The following is a 23,917-nucleotide window of genomic DNA, read 5'->3' on the forward strand; positions in this document are numbered from 1 at the left end:
AAAATAGAAATTTACATCTTTCCTTGAAAAGTGAGCATATCAGCCACACTGGCCTGTATTCCCGCTTGGCTCCCCCAGGCCAGGGCTGCCAAGCAGCCTGTGCTCACCTTCCGCTATGGTCCCAGCCCCTGCACGGGCCTCAGAGGTGGGCCGGTTTGCACAGAGGTGATTGTTTTTGGAGCAAACATTCTTCTGCATTCATGCCTCTACCACAAAGGTGAAAACAGATGGACCAAGGGGGCCACTGGCTTCCGAAAAATGGGGAAACTTCTTTGTGGAAGTAAAGATCATTCCTATGAGATGAGTGGTTCGGCCAGGTGGGGTGAGTCTGGGTCACAGGACAGTGTGTCCCGGGCCTGCTGACCAGTCCCGCGCTCGGAGCAGGGCCCTCCTCTCTGACGGGGTCTGGGCTCCTCTCCACTGGCCCGGACGCCTTGCGAACCAGGGCCGGCAGTTCCGTGCAGGTGTGTCCTGGGGCCCCACACAGCTCACTCCCACTGTGGCTAAGAGCCCGGCAACTGCGCACCTGCCTAGTCTCATTTCTACCTACTTCAGCCTGTGTTAGGAAAGCATTTCTAAAACGATAGGAAGGAACCATTTTCAGGAAGGCGCAAAAAATGAGCTGAGGGCCTGCCTGATAATGCAGGTGGAGCAGGCGAGTCTGTGACAGTCTGAGTGTAGCATCGGCTGGTCCAGGGCGCAGGCTCCCTGCGAGCAGGTGGATTCTTGCTGCACTGTGAGACTGGGGGGGTTGCTGCCCACCTTGTTTCATGAGCATTTCCAAGTGTCCAGAGGCCACGGGCAGCAGGTCAGGCCTCCTTTAAGCATCAAGCATGGGATCCTACTGTCTACCTCCTGTTTGTCTCAGCAGGAGCAGGGCGTTTGCAGACTGGCCATTTAAAAGGTTTTACCCTTGAAGCATTAGAAGATAAACTATTTTAACAGCTTGAAATGAGAATGTCTCCTTCAAGTAAGAGAAAGGAGGCCAAGTTGCTGGCGAAAATTGGATAAGGATCCTGGGCCATAGCTGTTACACAGCAGAATCTCCGAGATCTTTAAAGCTAGTAACTTAGATCATCCTTCTGCTGTTGATGGTGCTCAGAAGAGTTTTTAAATTACCTTCAAAGCTTACAGGTCATTTTTAGTAAAATTTTCAAGAGACATTTTAAAAAAATTCTCAATGTTGGCAAGCCTTCCTTTTTTTACTTTGTTCTCTGAGGCTGGGTTTGATTTTTGGTACCAGCCAAAATCCATTTAGATGTAGCTCATCAAGTTACTGATACAATTTTGGTGCAAAGTCAAGTGTGACCATTAGTAAGGCTGATGTTGTTTACGCTGCAAGCTGATGGTGCAGAGAAAGGCCAGGAAGGACCCAAGAAGGGGGAGGTGGACAGAGGGCCTGGTCTGTGTTGTTAAGGCTCTTGTGATGAGGATGTGTTCATGCATTACTTTTGCAATTAAAAGACACACTATGCTCACATAAACTGATGCTGAAGACAGTTTCAATAACATTCTGAGCATCTGTAATCTGTAGACTCCCAAGGTAACGCATTTGAACACAGCTGGTATTGTGACAAAGGTATGCTAAAATCAGATTTTTTAATAAAATTGATAAAAAATTTTATAAACAATTTTTAGTAACCTTCTAAATAGGCATTAGTATTAATAATCTAATGGTAAAGTTTGTTTTGTTTTTACTTAGTCCTTAAAAACTGGTGTGGTTTGTTCTGGGGGGGAAAAAATGGCTCTCTAAATTACCCTAATTCTGAGAGGCCCTTGCTGGGGAGGTGTACAGGGCCGTCAGAGACTGCATGGGAGGTAGCTGGGATCCGGCTCTGTTACTCCCCTACCAACTCCGAGACCGCGGGGAAGGCACTTGGCTTGTGCCCCTCACGCGTGAAAGGAGGCTCACAGTGTGTGGTTCCACGTTGCCCTGAGCTTTCCGATTCCAGGCTGCTTTCTCTTGAAGCCTGATTGCTCACTCTCCCCCACCACCAACCCCCGGAGGCATCACATTCCTCCTTTTCTGCTTGCTCTTAGGGGCCTGTGGGCCTCCCTGAGCTATTGATTGTTGTGGAAATATAAAGGATTCCCTTTCTTTTCTTCCCAGCAGAACTTCCTTCTTGATTTGTCTTTCTCTTAAGGGACGTGCCCTAGATTGAGTAGAGTTGGGAGGTAAATAGTCTTGAGAAGTCTGATGATGGAATCCCAAGGAGGATAAAGGGGAAATGCTGGAGAGAAGAGTCATTGGCATCTAAGCTGTTACTGCTGTCAAGGGTGGAAAAGTGAGAACTACTAAAGCATCTGGATGGTGGAGAGGTTGCCTGGGAAAAGGGAACAAACAAGAGAAAAGTGATTTTATCAGAAGGCAAAGATGTTGCTGAATATCCAAACATCATTTTTACCTATGCTTTGAAATTCACCCTGGGAAAGGGAGTAAAATCGATTTTCAAATATTTGAGGCCATATGATATGTTCATTCACTGGGAGGAACCCTTGGGTAGAAGCCAGAATATCCAGCAATGGCCTTGCTTTACACAAACTGACCATGTCACCTCCAGTGAGTCGTACACCCTCCTTGGGCTTCAGTTTCCTTCCATCCAAAATGAGGGAGAACTGGCTTAGATCAGAGACCTTTCAGATTGTTTCTGACCCCTCTGACCAAATGTGTAGGAAACACATTTTACATCACAATCCACAATATTCACATGCAACTGAGGCAGAACTTTCACCAAACAGTACTTAAAATGTACTCAAGATGTTTTCTGTCTGTTTTATCTCTGGAATGCTGGCTGTGACCCACCTAAATTGATTTTCCAGTTCTCTAAGAGGCTGCAGCTCACAGTTTGAAAAACACTATATTGGGTCTTTCCACTCCCCAAATCTGATGATCCCTGCGGTCCTTTGTGTGTGGAAAGGAGAGTTTAGCAGCTAAGAGCTAAACCAAGAAAGTTCAGAGCATGGGGTGCTCTCACATGTGGTGCCCAAGGACCCAAGGCAGCAAGCAGGCTTCAGCCGCAGCTCACAGCAGAAGCCCGTGAGTCATGGTCACAGATGACTCTCTTTCAACGCTCTAAGCATTGTATCCTTTGGGTGGAAAAAGATCTAAGAGATACAGAAATAAAGATTATAAGAGTACTATGAGCAATTGTATATCAACAAATTGAATAACCCAGATGAAATGGAAAGATTCCTAGAAACACACACTACTAAGACCAACTCATGAAGAAATAGAAAATATGAATAGATCTGTAACTAGTAAGGAGATTGAATCAATAATCAAAAACCTCCCAACAAAGAAAATTCCTAGACTAGATGGCTTCACTGGTGAATTCTACAAAACATTTAAAGAACTGACACCAGTCCTTTTCAGATTTTTCCCCAAAATTGAAAAGGATGGAACACCTTCTAACTCATTTTATGAGGCCAGCATTACTCCAATACCAAAGCCCCAGACAAAGACATAACAGGAAAAGAAAAACCAAAGACCAATATCCCATATGAATACTGATGCAAAAATCCTCAACAAAATACTAGTAAACTGAATTCAGCAGCATAATAAAAGGATTATACATCATGACCAAGTGGGGTTTATTCCTGGAATACAAGGATGGTTCCACATTATGAAATCAATCAATGTAATGCACCTCATTAACAGAATGAAAGGAAAAAAACTACATGATCATCTCATCGATGCAGAAAAAGTATCTGACAGAATTCAACACGCTTTCATAATAAAAACATTCAACAAACTAAGATAAAAAGAAACTACCTCAACATAATAAAGGTCATCTATGAAAAGCCCACAGCGAACATCATACTCAATGGTGAAAGACTGAAAGCTTTCCCTCTCAGATCAGGAAAAAGGCAAGGATGCAGGCATGCTTTCACCACTTCTGTCTAACATAGTATTTATTATAAGTTTTAGCTAGAGCAACAAGGCAAGAAAAGGTATTCAGTTAGAAAGGAAAAAAAGTAAAATTATCTCTCTTTGTAGATGACATGATCTTATGTGTAGAAAATCCTAAACATTCCAATTAACTAATAAACACACAAAAAGCTCCACTAGAACTAATAAATTCAGCAAAGTTGCAGGACACAAAGTCAGCCCCCTAAAATCAGTTGCATTTCTTTACACTTACAATGATCAATCCAAAAAGAAATTAAGAAAACAGTTCAATTTACAATAGTATCAAATAGAATAAAATACTCAGGAGTAAACTTAACCAAGGATATGAAGGGTTTGTACACTGACAACTATACAGCATTGCTGAAAGAAATTAGACACAAATAAATGGAAGACATCTTGTGTTCATGGACCTGAAGACTTGATCCTGTTAAGATGTCAGTACTACCCAAAGCAATCTACAAAATCAGTGTAATCCCTGTCAAAATCCCAATGATGTTTTTCTGCAGAAATAGAAAAGCCCATCCTAAAATTCATGTGCTATCACAAGGAACCCCCATCCCCACCTACAGCCAAAATAATATTGAAAAAGAATAACAAAGTTGGATGTTTCACACGTCTTGATTTCAAAATTTACTACAAAGCTACAATAACAAAACAGTGTGGTGCCAGCATAAAGACAAACATTTAGACCAACAGGATAGAATAGAGAGCCCAGAAATAAACTCTCCGATGTACGGTCAAATGATTTTCAACAAGGGTGCCAAGACCATTCAAGGAAAAAGGACAATCTTTTAAAAAATGGTGTTGGGAAAACTGGATATTCACTACAAAATGATGACATTGAACCCTTATCTGCTACAATATGCAAAAAATTAATTCAAAATGTATCAAAACCTAAATGTAAGAACTAAAACTATTAAACTCTTAAACAATAGAGCAAAAGATTCATGACATTGGATTTGGCAATGATATCTTGGATCTGACACTAAAAGCACAAGCAACCAAAGAAAAAAATAGGTAAACTGGACTTCAAAAATTAAAAACTTAAACTTGTCAAAGGACACTATCAAGAGAGTGAAAAGGCAACTCATAGAATGGGAGAAAATATTTGCAAATCAGGTATCTGATAAGGGATTAATATCCAAAAAATATAAAGAACATTTACAACTCAGCAACAAAATAAGTGAACCTAATTTTAAAATAGGCAAAGGACCTGAGTAGGTATTTCTCCAAGGAAGATATACAGATGGCCAATAAGCACATGAGAAGAGCTCAGATCACTAATTGTGATGGTTAATTTTATGTGTCAACTTGACTGAGCTAAGCAATGTGTCTATGGGAGTAATTCCGGAAGAGATTACCATTTGACTCAGTAGACGGAGTGAAGAAAATCTGCCCTCACCAATGTGGGTGAGCATGATCCAACCCCTTGAGGGCCTGAGTAAAAAAAAAAAAAAAAAAAATGGAGGAAGGGCAAGTTCTTTCTCTCTTTTCTTGAGCTGGGATGTCGATTTTCTCCTGCCTTTGGACATCAGAGCTCCTGGTTTTTGGGTCTTCAGAGTCCAAGACATACCAGTGGACACCCCCCCCCCCCACAGTTCTCAGCCCTTCGTATTTGGACTGAATTATACCACTGGCTTTTCTGGGTCTCCATCTTGCGCAGAGCAGATTGTGGGACTTCTCTGCCTCCAGAAACAGGCAGCCAATTCCTATAATCAATCAATCAATCTCCTATTGGTTCTGTTTCTCTGGAGAACCCTGACTTAATACACTAATCATACACAAATCAAAACCATAGTGAGAGGGGCTTCCCTGGTGGCACTGTGGTTAAGAATCCACCTGCCAATGCAGGGGACACGGGTTCGAGCCCTGGGCCGGGAAGATCCCACATGCCGTGGAGCAACTAAGCCCGTCCACCACAACTACTCAGCCTGCACTCTGGAGCCCGTGAGCCACAACTACTGAAGTCCACGTGCTTAGAGCCCATGCTCCGCAACAAGAGAAGCCACCACAGTGAGAAGCCCGCAAACCGCAACGAAGAGTAGCCCCCGCCCGCCACAACTAGAGAAAGCCCGCGCTTAGCAACAAAGACCCAACTCAGCCAAAAATTAATTATTTAAAAAAACCATAGTGAGATGCCACATCACACCCACTGGAGTGACTATTAGCAAAAAACCAGAAAATAACCAGTGTTGGCAAGGATGTGATGAAATTAGAACCGAAATGGTACCACTGCTATGGAAAACAGTAGTGGTTCCCCCCAACCCCAAATTAAACATAGAATTACCGTATGATCCAGAAATTCTACTTCTGGGTGTATCCTCAAAAGAATGAAAAGCAGAGATTCAAAGAGATATTTATACACCCCTGTTCATAGCAGCATTATTCATGACAGCCAAAAAGGGGAAACCACCAAGATATCTATGAATAACAAAATATGGTATGTACCTGAAATGGAGTATATTAGCCTTAAAAAGGAATGAGATGCTGCCACAGGCTGCAACATGGATGAATCTTAAAGACATTATGCTCAGTGAAATAAGGACAGTATTGTATGATTCCACTTAGACAAGGTTCCTAGAATAGTCAGATTCATAGAGACAGAAGGTAGAATGGTGGTCACCAGGGGATGAGGGGAGGAAGGAATGGGGTGTTAGTGTTCAGTGAGTACAGCGTTTTCAGTTTGGGAAGAAGACAAATTCTGGAGATGGATGGGGGTGATGGGTGTGTGGCAACGAGGATATACTTAATGCCACAGAACTGTATGCTTTCAAATGACTAAAATAGTAAATGTTATGTATAATTTACCACAACTTTAGAAAAGACAATTTTGATTTTCCACTCACCACCCAGCCCACAGAAAGTGCCAAACAGATTTAAAAGGAAAAACTCCAGTCATTGTGTTCCAGGTCTGCAGACGACACATCTGGATCGTTGGGATCATAAAGACAAGCACTTGGAAGAGCACGTGATTTTTTTATCTTTAACGCAGACGTTTTAGTGTCAGGCAGATTCAACTTATGGGAAAATTTTCTGGCCACGTGGCTGTTTACCATTCAGAAGGGGGAAAATACAATGCAGATTCCTTGAGGGTAAAGGAACCTGAAAACGCACATCTTCAAGCCTGTGAGATCCGGAGTTGTCCTGTGTCCCTTTTTCAGAAGATGCAGATTCACTAGAGCCCCTCAGGGTGGCCCAAGGCTTTCGTGGGCCTGGATCTTGGTGGCCATGCTCCCCGGGGCACCCACAGGGGTGTCTTCAGGGCCACCAGGAACGCAAGGGCGCCGGAGGTGCTCTGTGGACGCAATGCGGCATGAGGGAACAGTTCTCACAAGCAAACAGCTACGAAAGACGCAGTGTGTATGGGCCCGCAATAGCGATACTAGCAAGATTTTGTTCCTGTTGCTCAAAACTCTGTGAGCTGCTATCTTATTTCCCAGCTTATTCCGTCGTGGTCAGAGGACCCGGCTTCCTGCGAAGGGTGGTGGGGTGGCTGGGCCCTGGTCTCGCCGGGCTGTTTCTGGTGCGCTAGAAGAGGCCAACCTCATGGCCTCCCCTGCGAAGCCTGAGCTCAAGGCAGCCGCCAGCGAGCAGCTGAGTGAGCAGTAGGGGCGGCGGCCGAGGAGCGGGTGCGTGCCCTGCGGAGGCTGTGGTGGTGCAGACCCGTCCCGTGACCATGGCCCCTGAAGAGGAGGGGGTCCCTGCAGAACCACAACATTCCACCTGTGCAAGGCTTGGTGTGGATCTCTTTTAGGCACTTTTCCAGTTTTGCTAATTTCTGGGAAAATAAAGCCATTGAGAATAGTTATTGCCGTTTTCAGAAAACGTGCTACTACCCATCTTCTGGATCCCTTCCTGCCCACTTCATTTGGTGCTGTGATATCTGATTGTCAGGCTGCGCCCTGTGCTTTAATCTGCTGTTGCCAAGGGTGGAATTCTTAGGAACAGTGGAGGATGCTCTGTGCTGTTCTCAACGCGGGAGTGACATCGCCCTTGACGCAAAGGAGCACTGCCTAGGGCTCGGACACCTGGTTAGAGCCACTCTGTTGCCGTTACATAGTTGTATAGTCAGATCTAGGGATGCCACCTGCTCACGGCGAGGGGGGCCGTGGTGGATGCCTGCCTGCAAGGAGCAGGGGAGGTCGATTTCACTTCTTAAGGCCTGGGGCTGTTTGACCTCCCAAGTCCACCGGTGGGCACTTTCAGGTCACAGGAGGCCATGATGGCAGGAGGTCGTATGTGCACATTCCTGGGAATCCAAAAATACAGGCACTTCTCTACCCACCACCCCGTTCTTCTCTTAGTAGTCACAAAAGCCCCGCAGACCCTGCTATAGCCTACAATTGGGGTTCAAAAGGGATACCACACTGAAATGCTCTGTAGACAAGTTTATGGTGTTAGAAGTGATCCTTAATCATGCCTACTGTTTGCTCATCACCTTGCTGGTCTGGCTTTTTTTTTTTTTTGGTTGCGCTGGGCCTTAGTTGTGGCTCGTCAGCTCCTTAGCTGCGGCATGCGAACTCTTAGCTGTGGCATGCGTGTGGGATCTAGTTCCCTGACCAGGCATTGAACCCAGGCCCCCTGCAATGGGAGCATGGAGTCTTAACCACTGCACCGCCAGCAAAGTCCCTGGCCAAACATTTTTGAAAGATTACTAAGCAACTAGATGTCAGGTTCCACACTCCTCGTGAGCATTTGTACTGAGGAATCAATTCATAAGAAGATGCACAGAGGGCTCTTAGGTTTGGGAAACTCAGTCTGAAAGCCAGCGGTGTAGATGGGCACACCATTCAAGGCTACTGTGGGGAGACCCGAACTGTTTGACTTTCCTGTGGCCACGACTCCTCTGGGGGTGCAGGTAACAAAAGGCTGGGGCTTTGTGATTCCGGGTGTTAAACAGCCTGCGCTCAGCTGAGTGTGATCCCTTGGCTTTGGGTGCTGCTGCATGAAACTAATGATCTTCCTGTGATGTCCCCCACCCCCCAACCAGGAAGGGCGCCTGTGGCCTTCAGACAGATCTGGACCTCGGCCCACCTCAGAGGTAAGGGGTTGGACACAGGTGGGGTGTGGGTGGCAGGAGATGCATAGAGGGGGATGAACAAAATTGGTGGAAGGGTTGAACGTGTCAGCACAGATGAAGATCAAGGCCTGTGCCTGTAACTTGGTTTAAGAGGTGCGGGAGGGGTCTTCCCTAGACTCTCCCAAGGATTCTTTGTGCCTGGCCAGAGCTCCTTCCGGAAAACAGGTCGAGAATCCAGGATCTTCACTTGATGCCTTAGGCTGCTGATAATGAGGTGGTGGCTGTCGGTGTAGCTTATAAACATCACCGCTTGATTCACCCCATCTCCCAGTTTAATAGTATGATTGTAAAAATAACATTTTTTGCCTTTAAGTGAGAGAAGTTGACAGATGGATGTATATCTTTATATACATATGTCCTTCCTCTAGAAGAAAGTGAGATGGTGGAATAGATGAGAAGCTATGCAAGAGAGTACCTGGATTCTTTTGGGGGGAAAAAAGTATAATTATACTTACTTTGGAATATAAAATAGTTTTCATGTCAGTTGCTAAAAATAACTACAGGAAACTTTTATCCAGAAAGAAAGTCACTTGTTTCATATTTTTAAGTAATTGATAGGGCAACAGCTCCTATAAATAACTCATAAATTGACCCAATGTCTTGTACCTGCTCCAGGTACCATCCTGTGAAGTTACAACTTACATTTACAATGAAAATTCTTCACCCTCTATACTCCTCTGAATCACAGGAGTGGGGCCCAGAGAAGGTCACATGGTGGGCAGGCCGGGGTGGGGGTGGGGGGGGCTCCTGTGTTCTCCTTGACCAGTGGGAAATGTACACAATAACTCCATTAAACCTACATTTTCAGGTAACCGCAATTATCCGTTGCTGAACCGTCCTGGGTTTGGCAAGGTGAGTGATGTAAAGTCATTAGGAACGAAAAACCTGTTTTTCTGGAATAGCCTTTACATGTGTTTTGGGGGGAAAAGTTTTCAGATGGGTGAGAACAGACGTGCATTTCCTTGCTGCCATCACGTCCGTGGTCATCACTGTGCCAAGAACATCTCCCAGGTGTTGCTCTTTTCCCTGCAGATCATGTACGCACCGCGGTCCAGGAATGGGGGGACTGCCCCAACCTTTCTCCAGAGGGATCGGTTCAGCCGCTTCCAGCCCACCTACCCCTACGTGCAGCACGAGATCGACCTTCCCCCCACCATCTCCCTGTCGGACGGGGAGGAGCCGCCTCCTTACCAGGGGCCCTGCACCCTGCAGCTCCGGGACCCCGAACAGCAGATGGAACTCAACCGAGAGTCTGTGAGGGCCCCACCCAACCGAACCATATTTGACAGCGATTTGATAGACGTGTCCGTCTACAGCGGAGGCCCACGCCCACCCAGCAGCAATTCAGGCATAAGTGCCAGCACCTGCAGCAGTAACAGGAGGATGGAGGGGCCACCCCCGGCCTACAGCGAGGTGATGGGCCACTGCCTGGGTGCCACTCTCTTCCACCCCCAGCACAGCACGCACAGGGGGAGCAGACTGCCACTCCAGCGGGATGGCCCTGGGGGGCACCAAGCTGCCCGTTCAGGGCAAGGACAGGAAGCCCGGGAACCTCATCTGACCTGCGTGCATACCTGACTTAAGAAAGGAGGAGGGAGGCGGTGGCACTGCTCCTCCGTCCCCAGCACAGCAAGTTCAGTAAAACAATGATTCCTTCCACAGGAGCCGCACGCAGGCTGAAATAGTACAAACCTCCTCCAGTCTGGCCGCAAACGGTGTTCATCTCGGGCAGTGATAGGAAAGGGCAGGTTTTGGAAAAGGGTGGGCATGAGAACACAAAGGGGTGCTTTGAAGACATTATGAAATAAAACCCACAGAGGCATCTGACTTGACTATGAAAGCAGACGCAGCAGGGGAAGAGGCCAGAATGGCCTGTTTTACAATTAACTGAATACAGAGGAAAATGTTGTTATACATTATGGGGAAGAATCGCCAGTTTGCTTCCCACCCCTAAACTGTGGAACTTTTTTATTTTAAAAATATGATTCTAAATTCCTGTTTTGTGTGCCAAGGTATAAAGTGGAGAAGTCAGATGAATGCAAGGGGTTAATCAGTGTTGTGATGCTGTGTTTTAAAAGTTGCACTATCTTCATGTTTAAGATAATGAGGAAGCTTTACTCGTTCTGTATGTTGTCTTTTCACCTGTGGATTAAAATTAGGCCCCATAATCATCTCCCCCATAATCATGCAGGAAAGGGTGTTAGGGGAGGTAGCCTAACGTACACCACTTACTTACATTCACCAAGAAAGTCACCACACAGCAGTGAATGCGTCACTGAGGCACCTGGAGACTCTGGATGGAGCAGAGGAAACTCCTGCATCCCTGGTGTGTTGAGTCCCTCCAGCCTCAGGCTGCGTGTTTTACACCTGCATTTACACACCACGCAGTGCTGCCCTGGCCCTCCAGCAGTGCAGTTTCTGTGGTAATTTAGATTTTTTTCACTGTAGCATGAAATATACTCAGATAATACACTATTTTATGCAATAAATTGTTTAAAATGCAAGGTGGCTATTTTTATACTGTTGAAACACATGACTTCAGTGTGTTCCTGCAGTCTCTCCTTCCCTGGATAGTGGAGTTCAGGCCTGGATGGCTGGTCAACAAGACTCAGCAGTCGCTTCTGTGCAGCCCACCGCCCTGTTATGTGCGTGACACTGGCTGCAGATACTGTGTAGAAGCCCCTGGGACTGAGGAAGGGACCCATGTGGCCAAGTATGCGGACCAGCACCCGGGAGGAATGCAGTGCTCAGAACCAGATGCGCTCCCAGGGGTCACTAAGCCTCTGCAGTGGAGGCCAGAACTGGGCGGGGAGCAACTCAGAGCACAGGGTAAAAAGCACAACTTGCAGCTAAAATCAACTAGAAAACTAACCTTAATTATTGTAACATTCATTCTCACCTAAAGTAACTTCCTTCACAGAAGCATCTGCCTTTGCTGCACCCAGATGGGGTGCTTCTGTGCAGCCCCTGCCTGCTCTCACAGGGACCGAGGGCTGGAGGGATGACTTGGGACCCTGACCTGCAGTTCCGGGTGTCTGCTGTTGTGGTCTCGGAGGTGGCTGCCCGGTGAGGTGCCCTCGTGCTGCTGGCAGAAAGCTCTCAAACTGCTTTCTGCTGCTCCTTTCCAAGGCTCCTCTTGGTTGGTAGGTCCCTGGGTTTTGTTTGGAGAACTGGAATCTTCATCCATTTCACACAGTAACATCCACACAAGTAGTCAATCTCTTAAAAGAAGATGGTGGTCAACAATTGTTACTCATGCTTCAGACCCTGTTGAGCAGTGTGCACGCTGAGGGCCATGGCAGGAGCTCTGGGACGGGCAGAGTCCTGGGGGCCTGACCAGAGGACACCCACCCACCCACCGTATCAGATGGCCTCGACCTCAAGCCTGTGCTTAAAGGAGGCTGGGACTCTGCGTGGCGTGAGGTTTCCCCTTGTGTTGCTGGTGAAGGTGGGAAACTGCCTGTCCTCCCCATCTTCGGGCAGATTATCGGTCAGGCGTTCCCCCTTAGGTGCAGAATGAGGAGGCTGGCTGATGGTGTCATCATTCCAAACCTCACCTGCACTTCTGGTAGAGTGGGTGAACACACCCAGTAGTTCTAGCTCAAAATGGTGAGTTATGCTTAGAAACTTATAAATTCCTTAGTCACTTTGCAAGCACCTGAACATTTTGCAGATGTTCACAGTACTGGTAAAAAAAAAAAATTATTTAATTCAAATAACTTTAATTGTTCTTCAAAACCGAGACTGCTCCCTTTTGGCCACTCTATTAGATAATTGCCTCTAATGTAAATAGTTATTTAATGATGCAGACATATCAAACCATGACCTGAATGGTCTCTGAGGCTGGGGCTCTGTAATGAATTAGTTTAAAAGCCAAGGTCATAAATTGAATTAATAGTCAATTTCCCTTCAACACAGCAAAAAGGTAATTTAGACCTCTACTTTTTCGAAGGTTGTGGCTGACATGGTGTGGAAAGAGGCGTGACTGTGAAGCTGCAGCTTGATCAGTGGGGCCTGAGGGTCCAGGTTAGAAACCAGAGGGTTAGGGGATCAGTGAGCAGTGGGTGGGGAGCTGGGCTCCATCGTCTTAGCGACTCCCTGGATATGAACCCCAGGCACCTTGAGTCCCACTTATAGGAACACTCATGTGTCTGTTGGCTTTTTCAGCAAGCCTAGTGTTCCTCAGACACTAAGGTTGTCCTTTACTACAAAAGAGATTTTGCTGAAGAAATTGTGCATTTATTGCGCTGGCCAAAAAGTTCGTTCAGGTTTTTCCATGTTACAGAAAAACCTGAACGAACTTTTTGGCCAACCCAACACGAAGTTCTATCTGGGACCAAAATTCAGTGTTAAAAAAGCTTGACAAGCATATACCCTCTGTCCTCCGTACCACAAATACACGTGGACACACAGCTCAGACAGCAGAGGAAAATGTGCAAAACTTGGGAAGGTTTGTCATGAGGATGACACTTAAGTCCACTAATTGCAGCTGGGAGAGGAGGACACAGGGGCCAGCAGGAAGCGGGGGGCCTTCTACCCCAGCATAGGGACCTGTACTCAGATAAGCGTGTCTCCAGCTTCAAATTATCCCCCTCTTCACCTGTATTTTATCATCATAAGAATGAGAAGGGCTCAAAGGCAAGCACTTTTCGAAAGCAGCTCAGATCTGGGAGAATCCATTCAAATCCCCGCCCTCCTCAGAACCAGTGGCTGCATCCTGACAGTTGGGCCTGGATCTTACCTCCACCTGCTCTTCTGTCCAGAGAGTCCTTGCAGAGACTGTCCAGGTCCACGAGCCCCTCCAAAGCAGCTTCCATTTGCTGCTGGCCACCAGGCTCCCACACTGGCCTGGCTGCGAGGCAGCGGCTAGGGGCTGTTCCCCAAGCCTTGTGTTTGCTGTGCCAAGGCTGCTGCTTGAGGTCTGCTGCTTAGAACAGCAACATGTTAGTGTACGGTTCATTTTTCTTAAAATTTCCAGAGCTGAGCAGTGTCTGTGAAGGAAAAACTAGGAAAGATAGTTGTGCTGGGCGCGGGGCCTTGCGGTGACAGCCCCCCACCCCCACCCCGCACCTTGGTGGAGAAGCAGGGACCAGGCTCCCCTTCTGCACAGTCACCTTGGCCTTGGCGAAATGGAGATGCATTGGCAAGTCCCCCCCAGTGTAAGGACGCTGTGTCTAAAGGGGCCCAACAAAAGCAGATGAAAGACCTGCTCTCACCCCGACCACAAGTGGGTCCCAGTAGCTCACCTGAATTGTGCGAATTCCGCAGGAATCAGGATTTCAGCTTTAGCTTATTTTACTCCCCAAGTGCTGCATCTTGCACACTTCAAGTTTATGTTCACGGCCAGGGTTAGACGGCCACTTGCTGCTCCTGCCTTCAGGCTGGTGTGCAGGGAGGGACACCTTGTGAGCAGCGCTGTCTTCAGTGTGTGTGAGGTGCTGGGGTGAGAGCTGTACAGAGATGCAGATGGTGAAGATCCACGTCCTTTCATAGAGCTCAGCGTGGCAGTAGTTTTTAAGCAGCCAAGGTGTTTCATGTTCTAACTTCTGCAGATGCAGGAACCCAGCCCCCTTTGTTGTGCCTCACTCACAATGGTGCTTTCAGTGTCTGTCAGGCGTTCATTTGTAAGGTGCTGTATATAACTTGACTATATTACGCACATAATCCTACCCAATGGGTAGAACAAAACTTTGTTAATACTGCAATATAAGGTATAGATACCAATTTTAAGAGAAATGGCATAGAATTTGTGAATGCCTATGTGCTTTGTCCTCTTTTATAAGGAAATGTGCGAATGGATGCATACAGATAAAAGTCTATGTAGTTTATTAATAAATATCAGTATTATAACACAAGGGAAACAAGTCTGAACAGGCAAGCACAGCCTATGAACAACATATGTACAGCAATCAGAGTTGCATCTTTGCTGTGAAAACACTTAAGAAATAATTTTTTAAAATACCACAGCCTTTTGGAGCCACCAGATGCTTATTTTAATCCCTTCGATAATGTTCAGTTGGACCAGTATTAGCTATAATCAGAAAAAAATGTGGATCTTTCAACTTGCTTTATGAAAAAATATTCTGTTTCATGTTGTAGAATGAAGAGGGCAAACCCAGTGAAGAGTGCACTTTTCACTGAAATTGCAAAACTTAGGTCAGAGTGAGCACATTAGCGTGCAGCAGAGGACTGTGCAGTCCAGACGCATTTGTGACCATCTGTTTTTCTGTGCCTTTTTGACAAACGGAAGCTGTGGAACCAATGAATGAACAGTAGCATTTGCAGGAAAAATAACTTAGGACAAACCAGTCCACTTGAGAAGACCCCAGTCTCAAAAAGATTTGTTATGGGTTATAATTAGCAGATTGGCAATCAGCCAGCCGAGTGAATTCTTATGTCCTGTCCCTTCCTTTTGGTGTCTCCTGGTGATTACGACCCCAGAAACAAACTAGGCTTTGCCACTGACCAGGGACCATGTCACACCCCCTGACTCAGCATCTGCTTACAGCTCTGTCTTTAGTGTCTGACGGTGACCTCTGCATTTATCTTCAAATATTCTAATATTGAAAATAGAAAAATGAAGAGCCTATGACAATGTTCATTAAAACCATGGATGAGGGGCTTCCCTGGTGGTGCAGTGGTTGAGGGTCCACCTGCCGATGCAGGGGACACGGGTTCATGCCCCGGTCCGGGAAGATCCCACATGCCACAGAGCAGCTGGGCCTGTGAGCCATGGCTGCTGAGCCTGCGCGTCCACAGCCTGTGCTCCGCAACGGGAGAGGCCACAACAGTGAGAGAGGCCCGCGAACCCCCCCAAAAAAAACACAAAACCATGGATGAAATCGTGGGTGTGGGCATCCTTCCCAGTGCCATCCAGTTTCGTGAAATTCTGCCCACCTGATCCCTATTTCCAGTTTATTCTGTCATCAGAGGATGTAAATTCTAATAATTCCTTGTTTTTTATTTGTTCCGTGGTGTATGTTTTGATTTTGAGAATCACGACGGAGTCATACTCTTGTCCTTCACAAAACAATTACTGATTATCCTTAAACTGAAAACACCTCTGCAACTCTTGATGCTAATGGACCAGAGGTCAGCCCTTCTTTGACTGTGCTTTGCAAGGCCACAAGAAGATGGGGATCTGTGTTTTCTGTACCCACTGCCCCCGCTGTCTGCTCACTGCCAATGGCAGTGGCCCTGGTGGTTCAGGTCAAGGGTGGAGGCTCCTCCCTGTTAGAAAAACTCCCCCAGGCTTCATCTCTTGGGAGGACTGCTAAGCAGGAGTGTCATCTGAGGACGTTCTGGACTCAAAGGCACTAAATTTGTTACCACGTCATGGCTTTTCTACAGGACTAATAGAGGCTTAAACTTTACTGTTAATTATACTGGTTCATCTTAATGTGCTTGCTGGTATATTGCTATTCTTCATTTCATGGCTTTCAAAAATCACTTTCTGGTGTAAAAGCTATTTTTAAATATGTACAATACTATTCATAGCATTTAATTCACTTAATTTTCACTAGGCTGCTTTATAATGAAAAAGTACAACTTTATCTGAACTTTTCAACAGTTGTTCACGTGATCTATAATAATCTGAAGTTGTTAAAGTCTTTTTTTTAAACAGACATTTGTGCTTACTGTTCAACATAATTCCCACTTATACACAGAGAAAGATTTCCAGCTGTCATGTATCTGCCTCTTTAACTGAGCGAGGGGATGTAGTTCTTAGACCCAAGGTCTGTAACCGCAATCCGGACTTTTAAAGGAAGATGTTGCTCTAAGTGCTGTGTGTTATGAAATCAGCCTCTTCTGCTTGTTCTTAATGCTGTGTTCGAACCACAGCTCAAAATCATTAAAAAAGATCACTGATACACATGTCTCCTGTTTTTTTAAAAAAATATTTCACAGACAAAGCATATGTTGGGGGGTGGGGGGGAAACTACTTGCATTTAAAAACCCGTCTCAGAAACGGTTCTTACGGTTCCCCAGGTAACCGTCCCATTCAGTTCTTACTCACTCTGACTTTTCAGAAATCATTATATTTGCTATAAACCCTGGCAGATCACATCATACAGTTCTGGGTTCTACACAGAACACTCAGGGATCGTCACCTGAGTTGAGGTGTCACCTTCAGGCTTCTGGAAGCTGTCACAGACAAACTGAGTCAACTTAGCCCAAAACGTGAGCAAGACTTCTAAAGAGAATTGTTCAGCAGACACCCTCAGAGGCTAATAAGGTCATTGGCATCAGAGGTTTTCAGTTCGTGATGATGGAGCAAAAGGAATCTAAGTTTCCTTCACTGAGAGATTAGAATGATATCTCTAAGCTCTAAGTAAGTATATGGATTCACAGATTACATAACTGTGAATGTATAAAACTTCATACAGGGCTTCCCTGGTGGCGCAGTGGTTGGGGGGTCCGCCTGCCGATGCAGGGGACGCAGGTTCGTGCCCCGGTCCGGGAGGATCCCGTGTGCCGCGGAGCGGCTGGGCCCGTGGGCCGTGGCTGCTGAGCCTGCACGTCCGGAGCCTGTGCTCCGTGGCGGGAGAGGCCACAGCAGTGAGAGGCCCGCGTACCGCAAAAAAAACCCAAAACAAACAAACAAAAAAACACTTCATACAACCTACCAAACTACTAGAATAAGTGAGTTTAGCTTGGTTACAGGAAATACAAATAAAATATTTTTGCATTTCTATATGTTACTAATGAACTGTGGAAACAAATGAACTTTGGAAACTGAAATCTTAAAATACCATTTAAATAACTGTATGGGCCCCAAACTCTAGTTATAAAACGTTTTTTTTTTTTTTTTTGGCCACACCGCACAGCTTGTGGGATCTTAGTTCCCTGACCAGGGATTGAACCTGGGCCACGGCAGTGAAAGCGCCAAGTCCTAACCACTGGACCGCCAAGGAGCTCCCATAAAACCCATTTTAGATTCTGAATTAATTTTTTAAGACAATTTTGGAAAGGGGATTAGAAAGCTATAAGGAGGAAAATAGCGGTAAGAAAAGGATTTCTATTAAAACAGCAAATAGTCACTGATAAACCACATTATGCTCTTGAATAAATTCTATAATCTCTTATTCAGCAGATATTTGAGAAATTTTAAAGAATATTCCCCAAACTTATATCCCTCAGTGAAGGTAAGACCAGTATAAACTTTCGTCACAGAAGGAGAGGAGATTCCAGGCTTGATTCCTACTGGATTGGGTTCGGTAAACCCATTTCTATATGAGGTCGCCTGGTTGGCTGCGTCTGGGTGCAGGGAGGTTACTTGGAGCGGCTCTGAAGGAGGCAGGAGATGGTCAGGGTGGGCCCACTGGTGTCCATCTGGGCAGCGGGGCTCAGTGTGGCGCTGAGAAACCAGAGACTGCACTCTTGCAGGACAGGAGGCGGGACACTGATCTCCACTGTCGGGGGCCTGTGGGACCCCTTCCCACAGCCCTGGCTGTGCACTGAGAAGGCTCTGAAGACTTCAGAAGAAGCCCCAGGCCAAAAACAGACAATAGGCCTGGAGGCTGCCCGTGACCCAGGAGCTGTCCATCAGGCTGGAGCTGAAGTGCCAAAGGCCAAGGAGCCCCTGTGGGCCCTCGAAAGCCGAGGCACCGCCAGCCAGGGAGAGAGACGCCAAGGTCTGGACCCACTGTTTTCTGCTCAGGCTACACTCAGCACAGGACATAACAGAGGCCAACACCTCCCTCCCTGGCGATAGGTTCCCTGCTGACCCACCTGGTACATGGGGAGCCCCCACTGCACTTCAGGGCCTGCACCGGATCCCATACCCCACCAGTCTCTGGCTTTCTTGGACCAACTTCTGTTCATTGGATCGTTTGTGAAACAGCAGAGCTGCCAACAGCTAAGATGGACTAGCAACTCAGGCAGCCCTCTCCCTGCACCCTCGAGGACATCTAGAAAAGCAGTGTGCTCGAAAGAAACCTCCAGAATCCTTCAGAGAGCCACTCACAGTGGCCTTGGAACAAACACTTATTTCTGACTCTCCATGATGACACTTGCACAAAACAGTTTATAACGAGCCTGTTACTTAAAACATCATAATTTCTCTCGTTACACTGTTTTGACGTTTTGCTTTGAATGGATTCTAATTAAAATACATGTTTTAAAAATAACAGCCAAAAAGGTAAAAGTTGTGCATTTGTAAATTTCATTGTTTTGATGGCATGTGTCTGTCCAGACTTTGGGCTTTTGTGCTAATAATGTAAACCTCATTCACCTTACTTTAAAAAAATCAAAAGCTACAGTCTTAGTCATTTGAACACAGCATGGTGTTAACTGCAATACAGACTTTCAAAAGGCTTTACCAGGAAGCAGTATATATACATTTACACACACTTGTGTATAGTATACTGCTCCTATATGACTTAACCTGTTTACAAAGCCATTTGCATTTATAGAGTTTACTGTGGTACTACCACCAGAATCTGGAAGCACAAAATATTCTAGCAGTCTACACTAGCAGACAGAGTAAGCATGCTTTCAAATCAAAGTGCTGACTTTGGCCTCTCCCACGTGGCAGGCCAGGGACCCATCCCCTTGGCCCCACCTGAGCCAGGCTGTGTCTGCCACCCTGGCTTCGGTGGGGGACCCTGAAGTCCTGCTTGAGATTTCCTGCTTACAGTTCAAGGGCAGCACAGGCTTTGGAGCCTACAGACCTGGTGGCCTCAAGTATTAGCTCTGTCTCAGGTTAATGTCTTCAAATGTCACGCATACAACAGGGTCACCTGCGCGAAGACTGGAGGAGAGGGTGTGCTTGCCACATGCGGCCCCCACAGAGGGAGCTGTGCTGCTCAGCTTTCACTTTCCAGGTTCACCCAATTCCTACAGACTTGTAAATAGCACTCTGCCTTGGCATGCTCTCTACGCTAACACTGCAGCTTAAAATGCCAGTGACGGAAACGGGCCAAGTTAGTGCCAAGGGGGTTGGAGCACCTGTGTCAAGGCAGAGACTGAACCACCAGGACCCAAACCTCCTCGCCATGGTTTTAAGTAAAATACATCTGTTTCTTTTCTCATTACTCTAGATGTGGACAGTATTTTTGGTTAAAAAACCATGTTGTGTGTGTGTCGGGGAGTGTTCTTACAACCTTAGCAATAAAATGTGAAAATCTGAAGGGAGAATAGTTTTAAAAAAATAACTTCCCACCTTGCCCCCATTTTTTCCTTCTCTGGCTTCCTTTCTCTGAGGGGTGGGGGAGCTAACACTGATCTGAGCGCTGTCACAGCCTCAAGGAAACCGCAAGGACCCCAGGCTCCTGGTGCCGGGATCCTGTACCACGTATGCATCCTCTTCACCAATGCTGGCACACTCCCTTCCTTCCAGAACCATCCACGAGCACATGGTTTTGCCTCACTGTCAACCTCCCGTAAACCTCCCGCACACACATTCTCCACTCCCAGAGAGGCCAGCCTAACAGTTCTTAGTCGGGGATACACTGAACTTCCCAGTGAGAAAAGTAACCACAAAAGCCAGCTCCTGATGCTTCAGATGTTCCATCGATTGACCCCAAGGAAAAGGAAAATTCCAATCTGAGCTGTTCCAAGTGTCGCAAATGCAGGCTCAGGTGCTGTGACCACCACCATGACCCTCCACACAAGTTCAGTAGGAAAAGCAAACTCACTTTCTTACCACGGGAGGATGGGGTATTTTCTGAGGCTGAATCCTCTTTGGATAATGAAATATCACTCTAAAGAAAGAATTAAAGAAAATTATGATGCCACGGAGCAACTAAGCCCGTGCACCACAACTACTGAGCCTACGCTCTAGAGCCCGTGAGCCACAGCTACTAAGCCCACAAGCCACAACTAGTGAAGCCCGCACACCTAGAGCTCGTGCTCCGCAGCAAGAGAAGCCACTGCAATGAGAAGCCCAAGCACCACAACAGAGTAGCCCCTGCTCACAGCAACTAGATAAAGCCCGTGTGCAGCAACGAAGACCCAACGCAGCCAATACAAACAAACAAATAAAAATTTATTTAAAAAAAGAAAATTATGAAGTTAAAAGGGAAAAGATGATAGAAGTCACCAGAAGAGGACAGAGGATTAGGAATATTCATAAATTGGCTTCAGCTCCAAAAATACAAAGAATTTTACAAGTTCCAAAGCAGGTACTTACTTTACCTTTCTTAGTTCCTGGATTTGAACGTCTGACCCGGCTCTCCTGTGCCTTTCTTCAACTACAGCTACTGGCCTCAACATTCTGAAGTGACCCACTAGAGGGAAAATTGGGTTTATGACTGAGAAAACTTCTATTAATCTAAAATGCTTCCAAAATAATGCAGTTACAAAATGATCTAGATTTCTCAACAGAAGTTGCATTAGGTTTTGTGGACAAGTGTTTTACTGATAATAATATTTTCAACTTTTTTTAGAAAGTAAAACTTGTCCCTTATTTCCAAACCAAAAGAAGTGAGGAATGCAATTACAACCTACCAGTATCTTCCATCTTCTTCAGGAGGGGAATAACAAGCACATGGTGATGGAGCACGATGGCAACCAAGCCCTGTAACTCTACCTCCAGACCAAGGTGAATGGCAGGGCAGTCAGTGTTTGAGGACTGGACAAACTGTGCCTTTGGGACCCTTGCAAAGAGAGAACCCAAACAGCCACTATTCTTAGAGAAGTAAAGCAACAGCCATAATTAAGTCGCAAGATTGTATCCAAAGAAAATACTGACTCAAACTCAATAAAATACAAATTAGTCAAAATGCGCTTCAAATCATTACAGAATCTCAAATCTCATACTTAGAGGTGCATACAAAATAACAGCTTAATATTTGTGTATATAGAGGAAATGCTGTATGTTCTTTTTTTAAAAACAAACAAACCCTCAATTAGTGTTAAGGAGCTGAAACATCTCATTGTTTTACCCTATTTAGATTATATTAGGTAGATTTCATGTAGATTATATTAGATATATTTCATATATGGTACACTTAAAAGTAATCTTATGAAATTACCCAAATGGAGTAAAAGGCTGACTTTCAGCAGGTACCTGATTAGAAAGTCAGGAAACACCTGCAAGCTTTCTGTCCCGCTCTTACTAAGGAGTGGGCCATAGCGCCTGCCAACCAGAGGGAGGGAGAACCACATACCGGCTACCGCAGGACAACCAGGCACGCTTGCATGCAAACTCGCCTTTTTCTTTTTCACTTCAAAGAGAGTTTTCTACCATTTAAAATGGTCAAAATTCAAAGCAGAAAAAGCTGGACATAGGGAGGAGGGAGAGGTGAGGAAAGAAGGAAGAAAGGTTCTATGCATACCTCACAGCCAGGAAGAATGAGAATATATTGTGGCTACACGTGGAACATCTCTGACCTGTCCTACAACTTCTGCTCTTATGGACCATGCTGTCCCAGAGAAAACACAACGTGAAAGTGCTTTCTGTTCGTCTCAGGCTCCATGAGCCCTCTTACTTGTAGAGAGAAAACACAAGTGCTGAGGAGGACTTTGGGGCTGCCTGTGCACTTCCCACGAGCACTGTCCAAGTCAGCGGAATAATGTCATACTCTGCCTTGAAGGCTTCTGAAGTCAAGCCACATTCTCTCTGCTGAGAGAATCATTCTTATCAAAATAGCCAGATAACTGCCACAAGATAATTATGATCTGTCATCATTACTGTTGGTGGCTGCCAGCGATTTACGGGGAAGAATACAGCTTGATTTTCAAAGCCTAACCCTGAAGAAGCAAGACAACCAAAAACTTGTTTTAATGAGTTAAAATGAACCAGCTTGACATGGAAGTCACAAAGGAAAAAAATCTCAGAGGGAAAATTATACCCAATCGGCACAAACTTAGCATTTCTCAAATGTAAGTTACAAGCTCAAAATGCAGGACAAATATCTTTCAAAAATCAGAAAGCCAGGCCAAAATTCACAGCTGAAGACAAATTCTGGCCAAGTCTCTAAGAGAAGGAGAATTCTTGCCTCTATTGTTCCTTTGGGTCAAGGAGGCAGAATCTTTTGGGTACTCCGTAATATACAGATGGACCAGGAGAGACCAAACAAAGCTCCTATTTGCGGAATGAATAATTAAAAGCACCCACCTCTGGTTCTGCAGATTTCTGGTTCAGGTGGTTAAATTTCCAAGGCAGTAGAGAGGCCCATACTTTTTATGAACACTCCTGTGCAACTCCGGCCTCTAGGCCAATGTGACTGGACGCACCGTAGACCATGGCTTGGGAAAAGCCCACTGAGTAAGCATCTAATACCAAAAACCACTTCAAACCAATGTTGGTAACACTTAATCTAAATGTACTTTATTTTCTTCTAAACTAACTCCATATCTTCCCTATGGAGATTCAATTTTGAAAATCTGAAATAAATGAAGGTCCCCATTTTAAAAAGTAAGATGTAGCCAACAGAAGAAATATGTCTATATTACCATGAAAGCAAGTATTTTTCAGACAGAATCCTTTAATAATTCAGAAATGTATATCTCACCAATGCATTTTATAAAAATGGTATCATCTCAAAGGTATCAGGAAAGATGCACGTACTCTTTCTGACTCATTTGCTAAAACATTTTCTGTCCATTTCATTACCATCACCATACTCTACAATCTTCTACAGTGGCTTTGTTCAGAACATCTGAATTTGGATAAGAAATCCTGAAGATGAACCAAGTGGAAAGAACACAAGAAAGAGCTAGATATGTCTAACGTACAACTTGCTTCTTTTCTTCAAACACCTCTTCTGCCCAAACTGTTAAGATGTTTATAAAATTCCTGGAATTACCTTCTGAGGTCACTGAAATAAGACAGCCAATAGCTCCACTGCTTCCTAGAGCATAAAGGACTACAGTAACGTCTTCCATCTGTAAATAAATGGAAGGCAGATTCTATAACAAATAAGCTGAAGATTATATTTGAAGGCATAGTTTTATTATTTTTACTAGTGGCAGGAAGGTGA

At 45.5% G+C, this 23,917-nt stretch overlaps 1 protein-coding gene and 1 long non-coding RNA gene across 7 annotated transcripts in view; one reads left to right on the plus strand and one right to left on the minus strand.

The window, feature by feature from the left end:
* The window catches only part of LDLRAD4 (low density lipoprotein receptor class A domain containing 4), a 311,146-nt gene extending 294,285 nt beyond the window's left edge, over window positions 1-16,861 (plus strand). Inside the window, 3 exon segments of the mRNA XM_060121625.1 lie at window positions 8,901-8,951; window positions 10,023-10,490; window positions 10,492-16,861. Coding sequence (XP_059977608.1) covers window positions 8,901-8,951; window positions 10,023-10,490; window positions 10,492-10,551 — 579 coding nt within the window. The 3' untranslated portion in view covers window positions 10,552-16,861.
* LOC132504327 (uncharacterized) lies at window positions 1,586-22,596 on the minus strand. Of its 6 annotated transcripts, none has more exons than XR_009534850.1 (8): window positions 21,129-22,596; window positions 20,630-20,695; window positions 14,237-14,440; window positions 13,732-13,981; window positions 12,010-12,211; window positions 11,227-11,408; window positions 10,565-10,713; window positions 1,586-2,324 (listed from the first exon to the last, which is right to left on the minus strand). It is a non-coding gene; the product is annotated as an uncharacterized LOC132504327 (long non-coding RNA). The 6 variants fall into 6 exon arrangements; XR_009534851.1 differs by lacking the exon at window positions 1,586-2,324 and adding an exon at window positions 6,239-6,331; XR_009534852.1 differs by lacking the exon at window positions 1,586-2,324 and adding an exon at window positions 6,879-7,688 and having other exon boundaries at window positions 13,732-13,914.
* Between the last annotated feature and the right edge of the window lie 1,321 nt (window positions 22,597-23,917).

The sequence above is a fragment of the Lagenorhynchus albirostris genome, chromosome 14, assembly GCF_949774975.1.
Source record: "Lagenorhynchus albirostris chromosome 14, mLagAlb1.1, whole genome shotgun sequence".
NCBI classification, from domain to species: Eukaryota; Metazoa; Chordata; class Mammalia; order Artiodactyla; family Delphinidae; genus Lagenorhynchus; species Lagenorhynchus albirostris.